General features: G+C 49.5%; 2 protein-coding genes across 2 annotated transcripts in view; one reads left to right on the forward strand and one right to left on the reverse strand.

Moving 5' to 3' along the window:
* The window catches only part of LOC128084794 (uncharacterized), a 240064-nt gene that overhangs the window by 82985 nt on the left and 145757 nt on the right, over nt 1-11322 (forward strand). The gene's annotated exons all lie outside the window — the stretch shown is intronic.
* Nucleotides 450-11211, reverse strand: LOC128085914 (nuclear GTPase SLIP-GC-like). The gene is made up of 19 exons (XM_052693931.1): nt 10740-11211; nt 9867-10025; nt 9140-9232; nt 8939-9053; nt 8127-8349; nt 7514-7720; nt 7084-7302; nt 6650-6825; nt 6520-6538; nt 5944-6024; nt 5559-5664; nt 5188-5321; nt 4893-5057; nt 4431-4588; nt 3992-4127; nt 3325-3433; nt 2660-2796; nt 1208-1298; nt 450-814 (listed from the first exon to the last, which is right to left on the reverse strand). Exons 2-19 carry the CDS (start codon nt 9892-9894, stop codon nt 747-749), a joined length of 2265 nt encoding a protein of 754 aa, XP_052549891.1. The 5' UTR covers nt 9895-10025; nt 10740-11211; the 3' UTR covers nt 450-746.

Raw genomic sequence — 11322 nt, forward strand, 5'->3', positions numbered from 1 at the left:
ACCTGCTCACAGCAGTGACAACATTCTTGCACATTGGAGCAAGTTCTGCGCTGTGCAAATGCTGATGCAAGCACCTGCACTGTTCCTGGAGGTGTTCCAGAACCGTGGGGATGTGGAACTGAGTGATGTGGTCAGTGGGCATGGTGGGGTGGGCTGGGGTTGGATTGGGTGACCTGGGAGGTCTTTTCCAACCTGAATAATTCATCGATTCCAATTCTATGATTCTCACAGGGAAGGTTTCTTGTATTTCTGGTTGGAGTTTGGAGCTGCTGAGACACCTCTATCCTCCCCCTGAGCCCAGCACACCTTCAGTACCTGTGCCCCATGCAAACCCATCACCTCTGCTTTGCACTGGATCTTTCTGCAGAGGTAAGCACTTCTGCAGCAGCTGTATGGGGCTGGTTTTACCCAAGCCTGGCTTTCACAGGAGCACACTACGTGTACACAGATTTGTTTACAACACCTTTATTTTATTAGAAAAATCTGAAGCATCAAGAGCAATATAAGCCTGGCTAGTAAAATCAGGGTACGTTTGGCATGTAGGCATGCAGGGAAGGGGCACTAAGAATTGCCCAGGACTCTTACTTAGTCAGTAATATAAAATGCATACAAAATATCTCAGAAATGCTTTGTAAGAGGAAACAAAAAACATTGGAGATAATTTCCTATAAAGTCACAGGATAAAGAAAGCAAGCCACAGCCACGAGTAATAAGACCACACCATCAGGGGCAATTCCTGCAGCTCTCTAAGACATTTTGGCTGATTGCAGGGTCTTGTGAATAAAGCTGATGTTCAAGAATTCATTCTGCAAGTCTGCAAAACAGAGGAGCCTGTTAGAGTCAGCTGGACATCTGCCTCTGGAGAACAGCAGAGATTCCTCCATGCAAGTGCTCAAGAAGTTGGCGTACCTAGCTGGGATTTATTTGACCCCATCACTAAACCTGTGCCCATACAGATGTGTATGGATTTAGGGATTGTAGAATGCAGAGCTCTGGGACAAGCTGGGGAGTCCTGAGGCTCCGGCTGGGATGTGGGCACAATGCTTGCTTATGGCACATCCCTCTGATGCCCATAGGAACCAAGGAAAGCACTTCATGGTGAGACTGCAGCTCTGGACGTCTGCATCACGCTGTCACCTTGTCACGCCCTCAGGAAGGGGATGTGGGATCAGCACAAAGAGCCCCCAATCCATCTACAGGGCTGTACCTGGCAGCTTGCCATCCAGTTGGTCCCAGGGGCAGAAGGCGAGGCTGAGCATGTTGGAAAAGTCCTCCTCCAGCTTCTTGGTGATCTGATCCTGCAGCCATCACATGACCAAGCACATCAGTAGGGGAGAGAAGTGGAGCTCCTCGTCCCCCCAGTCCCAGTCAGTGCACCTGGTCACCTCCCAGCAGGGGAAGCACAGGGGCAGCCACCAACCCATCTTTTCTTGGTCTGATCCCCGATGTTGGTGTACGAGAAGGAGAGGGCGCTTTGCAGCACAAGCCAACAGTTCAGAACAGAGCGTGGCTGTTCTGAGAAGGCTCAATGTTTTATAGGAGTTAAATATTTCTAGAGCAGAGCCTCTTTGGGTAAAATAAAAATGCATTGTCCTGAGCACACTGAATGCAGAATGGTGAGGGGCAGATCAACAAGGGCAAGTGTAGGGTCCTACACATGGGGAGGAACAACTGAACACATCAGTACAGATTCGGTGCTGAGCTGCTGCAAAGGAGCTCTGCAGAGAAGGACCTGGATGTCCTGGTGAACAACAGGTTGACCAACAATTAACCAACAGCTGACCAATGGTTGATCACTGGTTGACTGACAGTCGACCAATGGTTGACTGATAGTTGACCATGAGCCAGCAGTGCATGCTTATAGCCAAGAAGGCCAATACAACCCTGGGATGCATTGCACAGAGCGTGGCCAGCAGGGCAAGGGAGGTGATCCTCCTCTCTGTGCTCTGCCCTGGGGAGGGCACATCTGGAGCACTGAGCCCAGTGCTGGGCTCCCCAGTTCAAGGGAGACAGGGAACTGCTGGAGAGAGCCCAGAGGAGAGCTGCAGAAATGGTGGGGGCCTGGAACATCTCCTGATGGGGAGAGGCTGAGAGCCCTGGGGCTGTTCAGCCTGGGGAAGAGAAGGGAAGAGGGGATCTGATCAGTGTAATCAATATCTGAAAGGTGGGGGTCAGAAGGATGGAGTCTTCTTGCTGGTGCTCAGCAACAGGACAAGGAGAAATGGGCACAAACTGAAACTCAGGGAGCTCCAAACAAACATGAGGAATAACTTCTTTACAGTGACAGTAGCAGAGCAGTGGTACAGGCTGCCCAGAGAGGTGGTGGAGTCTCCTTTTCTGCAGATATTCAAACCCACCTGGACGCTTTCCCCTGTAACCTACTATAGGGAACCTGCTTTGGCAGGGGTTTTGGTTGGGGGATCTCCAGAGGTCCCTTCCAACCCCTACACTTCTGTGATTCTGTGAATGCAGCCAAAGAGTGCAGCATGTGAGCAAAAGCATCACCAAGAACCACAAGTGAGCCAACGCTTCACAAGAAAACGCATTCCTGTTATCACACATGTACACAAGCTCCTTTTGGGGACATTGTCCTCTACTTACACAGCTCTGCCCACAACTGTGAAGAGGTCCCCAAGGAACACGAAGGCACCCAACTTACCTTCATGTCCTGCAGGTGCTCTCTCATGCTGTTCTCAGCTCTCTCAAACATCCCGCTTTCCACCGCTCTCATGATACCATTGCTAAGGATAGTTTGCATCCTCTGGTAGGCTTGTTGTCCTCTCACTGCAGCAGCCTCTGTGGCAAAGGGGTCATTGTCACATTGGGGTCCAGCCCAAGAGGAGAGGGGGCAGTGCTTTGATTTAGGAAAGGGTCACAAGGTCATAGATGTGGTTTTCTACAGCAGGAGACCCATCTGCCTCTGCTCATGCCAGGGACCTGCATTCAACCAGCTGGATTTTAACTTTTTTGTTTCCTAAGTATGCCATCTACTGACAGGAAAGGAAGAAAGAAACAGATTAAGGAGCTTATTAGTTTTGCTTCTTCCTTCAGAGATACAAATAGGAATGAATCAGAGCTAGAAGATGTCTGTAGATTACAAAAATTAACAAATTGGTGTAAATCAGCCCATATTTGAGTATGGGCTACTTTGGACTTCTGAAATCTCTGTGAGTCAACGACAACCTAACAGACAATCCTTTCCCTGTGGATTCCTTCCCAGCCTTTCTATAGGCAAGTTATAAGCCTGCACCCTTCTGCTCAGCCCTTAGTGGGGTCATCCTGTTAAAATGGAAAGAACCTTCAGGACAAAGGTGACGGTCATACCTTCATAGCAGAGCAGCAGGTCGTTCTGAATGGATACTACAAGGGACTGGTAGATCTCTGCTTTTTTCTGAAGGACGAGTTTCTCAGCCTCACTGACGATGAAGTCTGTCTACAAGAATTAGTTCAAGTGCTTGCCCACAAGACAGTCATACAACCATAGAATGATTCAGGCTGGAAAAGATCTCTAAGACCCCCGAGTCCAACCCCAGCCCACCCCACCATGCCCACTGCCCACGTCCCTCAGTGCCAAATCTCCACATTCTTTGAACACCTCCAGGGATGGTGACCCCACCACCTCCCCTGGGCAGCTGTGCCACTGCAGCACTGCTCTTTTGCAGAAGACCTAAGCTAACGACTTCATACTAATAACCCCATAATGATGACCTAAACTGGAGTGTGGCATTTCACAGATGACCAGTGGGCATCATTTTTCCACTGCTATGAATTAACATGAAGATGTCCAACTGGGAAGTTTTATTCCAGGACTCAAGAAAGAGTGGAAGAACTCCTAACCCTGCTCATGATCATGCTTGTTGAAGACTGCTCATATCTCCCTCTGTGTTCTCTCCAGGAACTTCAAACAGAGCAAGTCATCTCCACAGGTCCTACACAAGCAGTGCTTTACCCCTTTCCATCTCCTCTTGCTCCCCTTGCAAGGCAAGCGTACCTCCTGCTTGAGGAACGCCAGCTTGTGCTCATTGTCAGCCATCAGTTTGATCTGGGCTTCCTGTAGTTTCTGCTGCACGGCCTCTTTGAAAGCATCAAGGCAGGTTTTCAGTGTGGAGCAGGTGCCCATCTGGATCCTGTCGGGGTAGGAAATTCATCAAAAAGGACAATGGCAATCTCTTTGTACTCCGTGGCCTCCCCACTCTCAGGATTCTATGATTCCAATCTAAGAAGCACTGGCACAGGTTGCCCGAAGAAGTGATGGATGTCCCAGCAGACAGCCAAAGTCAGGCTGGATGGGACTCTGAGCACCTGATGGAGCTGTGGGTGCCCCTGTTCTGTGCAAGGGAGTCGGATCAGATGGCCTGTAAGGGTCCCTTCCAACTCCAATGATTCTAGGATTCTATGGAAACTGCGGTTGAACACAGGCAGGCTCTCACCTGAACACCTTCCCAAAATTCATGTCGATCTTTTCATAGATGGGCTGTGCCAAGGAGCTGTTGATGTCTATCCGGTAGAAGGTGCGGGAGGCATAGACCCCCTTCTTCAGGCACACGGCCCTCAGGGTCTGGTGGTAGCCTTGGTACCCGCGGTTGCGCTGCAGAAAGAAGCGTGATGAGGCACAGCCTGGCCATGGTTGGAAGAGACCCCAAAGGATCACTGAGTCCAACTCTTGGCTCCACATAGGACCATCCGGAGAGCATACATCTGAGAGTGGCATCCCAGTGCTCCCTGAGCTCTGAGCCTTGGCCCCCTGCCCTGGGGAGTTGCTCCACATCCATTGCCCTCTGGGGCACAGCCTTTCCCTAACCCCCACCTGACCCTCCCCTGACACAGCTCCGTGCTGTTTCCTTAAGCCCTGACACTGTCACCAGAGAGCAGAGAAACTGATTTATACTCACACTGAGGATACTTCGGATAGCTGTCTTATAGGACCTCTTTGCTTCTTCTACGCCTTCCTTGAGTGGCTGCTCGATGGGCAGAAAGCACTCCTTAATATCCTTCTCCAGATCAGCAATCTTCTGCACCATGATCTCTCTCAAGTGATTTCTTTTTGCAAGCTGATACTGACATCAGTGGACAACAGAAAGAAAAAATAATTATAAGATCACAACAGAGCCATAAATAACCCCACCAGAGCCAAACTACCTCCCCACCTTTCCCTTTAGCTGTTCCCTAAAGCCGCTCTGGGCGAACCTGAGCATGTTTGTTGGCCCGGAGACTCCAGATGAGAGAGAAAATAGTGATGGCCTCCATGGTGTGATCCATTAGCACGTTCCTCTTCTGCTCGACGTAAAACCTGCGGACGTACTCCCTCAGCTTTGGGATCTCTGCAAGCAGGCGGGAGGTTGGGTGAGCATGGATGCCCCATCCCTGCAGGCATTCAAGGCCAGGCTGGATGTGGCTCTGGGCAGCCTGGGCTGCTGATTGGCGACCCTGCACATTGCAGGGGGGTTGAAACTAGATGAGCATTGTGATCTTTTCCAACCCAGCCCATTCTATGATTCTATGACAGCTCTGCCTTGCGTCACTGGATGCCACCTGCAGCCAAAAAACCCAACCATCACCTGTTTCCTCCTTGCTGAGCGTCTCCTCCTGCCAGTACTCGCGGGCGCTGACGGTGTACACAAGGTCAGCCTTGTGCACCACCTCCAAATCATTTGGGAGCTTTTCCTGAAAGACATGAACACCCCGAGCTCATGTCAGCTGGGTTCTTCTTTTTCATGAAGCAAGTGCTGGTTAGGGGACATCTCCACCATCAAATTCCACACGATTCTTTCATAGACAGTGGAGAATTAAACTGGAGATGACCAGGGACCAAACAGACCAAACACAGAGCAAAGAAAGCAAGCAGAGGCTACTAGAAAAAGAGCAGACATCATGGAAAATGTCTGTTAATGAAGAACAGTGCCATACAGACGTATGCCAACCAGGTTCTCCAAGGAACATTACCTCGAGTTTTTTCTTTATCATTCTGCTCTTCTCCTGTTTCACAGCCGCATTCCTTTCCAGGATAGCATCATGTTTATTTATCTGTGTTGGAAGAAAGAGTAGGAATTACTACTGACATTTCCCAGTAATGTTTTAGGGATCCTGAACTTCTAAGGTCAAATGGACCATCCAGGACAGTTTCTCCCTAATGAAGGACTCTCTTAACAAAGAACTGCACAGAGCTCCTGGTTTCTGTATCAAGCCCATCAGTTCTGTTCAAGCCACACTGTTTCATATAGGAAATTCTCCAGTTTCCTTAAATGGAATCACTGCTCCTGGAGATGTTCAGGAATGATGGAGATGTGGCACTTGGGAACATGGTCAGTGGGCACAGTGGGGGTGGGTTGGGGTCGGTCTTGGTGCTTTTGGAGGTCTTTTCCAGCCTTCATGATTCTATCATTCTATGACTGGGCATGGTGGGAATGAGCTGATGGTTGGACTTGATGATCTTACTGGTTTTTTTTGAAACCTTAATGACTTTACGATTCTATGATTCTGTGAAAGGGATGAAGAAATGTAAGGCTGAAAAATACTCACGTTTTTTTTCTTTTTTTCCCTGAAAAGATAAAAAAAAGGCAGAAATTACGCATTTGAATGATTTTAGCAGTTCCCAGATCCTGCAAGGAGAAGGGATACCCAGCATCACCCACCCTACTTGTTTCATTACCATCTATATTCCTCTAGATTCAAGTCATCAGACTTGGTGGCCACCAAGGAGATGTCCCTGCACATCCCACTCTGGAAAGCCTTCATGCCCTCTCTCAGCAGCATCTCATGGATTTTTTCTCCCAGGATCCGCTGGAAGGAGTTGACCACCCAAATGACAGAGCATTTGTTGATGTTCTGCAAGGGGCAGGAGGGGAAGGAGGGCCAGAAATAAAGGATGAGATTACACACGGGAGATGCTGAGCACTTTTTATTCCCATTAACCCAGACATGCCACACCAGAATGGGGTGCACCTTCTGTTAAAGGTATCCCTGTTCCCCACAGCCCCATGGAGGCTCCCAGGCCTCTCCATCACTGATCCTTAGAGAACAGAAGAATGCCACGTGCAGAGAAGCAAATATTCCTGCCCTCCTAGTGGGGCAGCTCACACTCACCTCTTTCCACATCTCATCCCTTTTGCTGTTGAAATCACCTGTCCCTGGAATATCCACAAAGACAACACCTTCCGGAATCACTTGTGAATACGGGAGAGTCACTTCCACATTTTTGATCAGGGGCCAGATCTGCATTTTTGTGTCTTCTTCCTTCATTTCTCCTACTGCACTGGTTGGACTCCGGATATACGGGCACATTTTGTCCGAAAGTTCTTCTGCCTGAGCCATAGCAAGTGAATAAAGTAGTGACCCCCCCTTAGCAAAGAACCTCAGAGACACCAGAACCCCACCAGGGTTGGATGAGGTTTGGGTATCCTGGTCTATAGGAGGTGACCGTGCCCATGGGTTGGAACTGGATGGGCTTTAAGTTCCCTTCCAACCCAAATCATTGTGCAGCTCTGGGATTCCATGACATCCAGGGGCTACTCACTGTTGTTTCCCTGAAGATGATACATCTTGAAGGGGGAATGGAAACGATGGGTTTCATCCTGCACAACTCTTCGTAACTCTTAGTTTCAGCGCCTTTCCCATAGATAGCAGAGATCTTTAAAGCAGCCTCACTTCTTTCACTGTTGTCCTCACTGTCTTCACTGGGGTCCACAAGTGCCACCAGACCCTTCAGCTCATCCTTCCACTCCTGGCAGGACACATTAGATGTGCAGAAATTATGGCTTGGATGCCTGCAAGAAATCCCATCGCTTCCTCCCTCCTGGCACACCTAAACCAGCAGGAACCAGCGCCACTGCCCATCACTTCTTTGTGGACACATTGGCCTTTGGGTCACATCCTCCCCTCCCACATTCTTCCATCAAGTTGTGCTTCCCTCTGGAGAAGCCAGCTAAGCCTCTTTCCTTTCTCCTCTAAAGGCAAACATTGAATCACAGAATCATCTGAGTTGGAAGGGACCTTGAAAGGCCATCAGGTCCAACTTCCCACAATGAGCAGGGACACACACAGCTCCATCAGGTGCTAAAAGCTCCATCCAACCCAACCCTGAGTGTATCTAGGGAGACATTCAAGAAACATAGAGCTATGATCCATGCCTCATCTGCGAGCAGGTGAATTTTGGCCTCGTGCTGTTTACTGCGGCTTGTGTTGATCTGCACCACACAGGATGTGCAGGCACTGCTCCCCGACACTGGCAAGAAGAAGTTTTTGTCTATGATAGCATTCAGCAATGTGCTTTTCCCTGCCCCGGTGCTGCCAAAGAGACCAATGTAAATGGGGTCCATCAGAATGTCGGGCTTCAAGCTCGTGAGGCGGTTCCTGAGCACAGAGAGAGAAAAAAAAGGAACATTTCATAGGATCATGGAAACACATCAGGGTTGTTGCTGCCCCAGAGAGGCTGTGGATGCCCCATCCATCCCTGGAGGTGTTCAAGGCCAGGTTGGATGGGGCCCTGGGCAACCTGGTCTGGTATGAAGTGTGGAGGTTGGTGGCCCTGCCTGTGGCAGGAGGTTGGAGCTTCGTGATCCTTGAGGTCCCTTCCAACTTGGGCCATTCTGTGATCGGGTTGGAAAGGACCTCAAAGCCCCTCAGTCCAACTCCATGCCATGGGCTGTGTTCCCCTCACCAGCACAGGCTGCCCTTGGGCACTTCCAGAGATGGGGCACCCAACAGTTCTCTGGGCAGCAGTGCCAGGGCCTCCCCACCATAATTAAAATTTAAATAAGTTCAATAGGCTTGTGGCTTTCAAAGGATGGCAGATTGGACATCAGTGGGTTGAGATTCGACTTGGGGATCTTGGAGGTCTTTTCCAATCTGAATGATTCTATGAGGCAAAAGCTCTGGGCAGCCCCTTTTCACACAAGAATCAAAAGATGCCCTTTAAGGCAAAAAATACCCATCAACTCACCTGAGATATAGGATCCCCTCTCTTGCCCCAGGCTGGCTGAATATAGGGAGGAATTGTGACAGCTTCTGGGAGGACTTCTCCAGGATGGTCTTTAGTTCACTTTGCATCCTTTTACCTGCAGGAAGGACACTGAGGTCAGGGCTGCAGAGATGCATGTTCCAAGCCCAGGGTCAGCAGGCACTGTGCCTTTTCCCTACTTACAGTTCTTAAGAGTCTCTCGCTCCCCATCCTCCAGAATTAGGTCTCTCCTGCTCTTTTTCTTGGGAGTCTCTTCCAGTGAATCATCATTGCCACCTTGTCAGAGGAAAGGGGATTTCTGGTTAGTGCTTCTGATCTCCAAATCTCACTAGAGGGTTTCTGAACTGAAGATCATTCTTGGCAGCTCTGGGGGAGCATCCCTTTAAAGCTCATGATGCTGAACTACAGAATCCCAGACTGGTTTGTGTTGGAAGGGCTCTTAAAGCCCACCCAGCACCAACCCTGCCATAAGGATGCCTCCCACAGACCAAAGCCCCACGCATGACCTTGGGCACCTCCAGGGACGGGGCACTTTAAGCTCTTTAAGCAGCAGTGCCAGGGCCTCACCTCATTGTGAAGAATTTCCTCCTAATGTCTAACCTACACCTTCCCTAAATTTAAACTGAACATTGCCATTTGTTCTATCACCACACTCCCTGACAAAGAGCCCCTCCCTATAGTCCCCTTTGGGAAGTTCCACCTCAGGGTGGTCAGAGGAGTTGTTGAGAGTGGATCTGAGCCTCTTCTCCAACGGAGAAGCATTTAGGGGCATGATCAGTGGGCACGGTGGGGATGGGTTGAGGTTAGACTCGGTTGAGGTTAGACTTTCCAACCATAATAATTCTATAATTACAGGTTCAGTGACATTCACAGTGAAGGAAGACACAATGCAGGACCCCCTTAAACTCACCAGATGGTCTGGAACATCCTTCTGCCATTGTAACAGAGTAATGCCAAACCAGGGGTGACCTTGGCTGAGTAGCAGGGTGCTGTCCCTTAGTGGAACCAGGTCTCAGCAGCTCAGAAGGTGGTGGCCCCAGGACAGAGATGGAAGCACTGCAAGAGCCTCCTGTGGGAGAGAAGAACACGGTCACTTCCTCCAGAGCCATGATTTGAGGATGCCACCACTGCCTCCTTGGGGGTCACAGCAGGACTTCCACAAGGATTCACACATTCTGGCTTCTTCACAGCACACCATGGCTTAACCTTAAGGTGTCCTTAGGAACAGGGGGATGCGGTTAATGTGAGGGTGGCAGAGGACAGAGACCTGCCAGCAACATCATGGGTGACAACAGGCAGCCTTAGGAGAAGGTGTTGAAAGTGGAAGAATTTGCAGAGAAAACACAAAGCAGTATCTGCCTCTTGTGCCACCAAACCAGAGACGCCTGTTGTGGCACACAAAGTGTAAAGGTTGAGCTGATAATTATGTTGCTTTTTCAAGAATTCAGAGAGGTTTTTTGAGCTGAGTCAGACTGAAGCTTCTACCAGGAAACCAAGCCCAACAAACCGAGGCATGGAAGGATTTGAGATCTCCTTGGGAAGAAACCTTCCCCAGCATTGCAATAAATAGATATAGAAGAAATTGAACAGGTTAAAAGCTGAGAGCACATTATTCAGGCAGCAAAAGAAATCTGTTACAAAAGCAATTTAAATACATGCAAGGACATACAACCTTTTATCTTCGGATTCGAAGGCTTTCCGGGAATTCCTCTTTTGCAGCAGAAATGAAACCTGGTAAAACTCCTCCCCCTGGAAGGAGGCCAACCCCCAGGTAAATCCTCACCTGCTTCCTGCTCGCATTCATCATCAGTCCTCTAAACTACAACATACCTATCTTCAGGTTGAGTTTCCAGCAGACCTGTACATTGAGAGCGGCTCAAGGCATGTGGCTCCAAGGGCTGCACCTCAGATGAGGCTCCAGCAGGCAGGAACTTGGGGAAACTCAGAAACATCACGTGCAGGAACCACCTGGCCTTTGTTTTTTGCCCAAGATGTCGCGCTGCTTCCAGCCTCTCCCTCTTCCCTGACTCAACCCATTGGGCACACCAGAGCACTTTCACCCTGCCTTAATCTTTCCACTGGGGTCCTGGCCACTGCACGTTGGGCTGGGAACAAGCTGAGAAGTTGGACACAAACTGCATGTGTTTCAGTTTAGCCAAATTTTTAACCACCTGAGGTCGAGGGAAGCTGAAGCAAGCAAGATGCAGAGGACAAGGTCCACCCTGTGCCAGCTGATGGCTCCAAAAGCCAAAGTTCAACTGACCTTCAAACCATAGAATATTCTGAGTTGGAAGGGACCTGTAAGGATCACTGAGCCCAATTTCAAACCTTGTAAACATTTTCTACTTGACTCCACAGGGCACTAA

Source organism: Tympanuchus pallidicinctus, unplaced genomic scaffold (genome assembly GCF_026119805.1).
Source record: "Tympanuchus pallidicinctus isolate F22 unplaced genomic scaffold, pur_lepc_1.0 scaffold1, whole genome shotgun sequence".
NCBI lineage: Eukaryota > Metazoa > Chordata > Aves > Galliformes > Phasianidae > Tympanuchus > Tympanuchus pallidicinctus.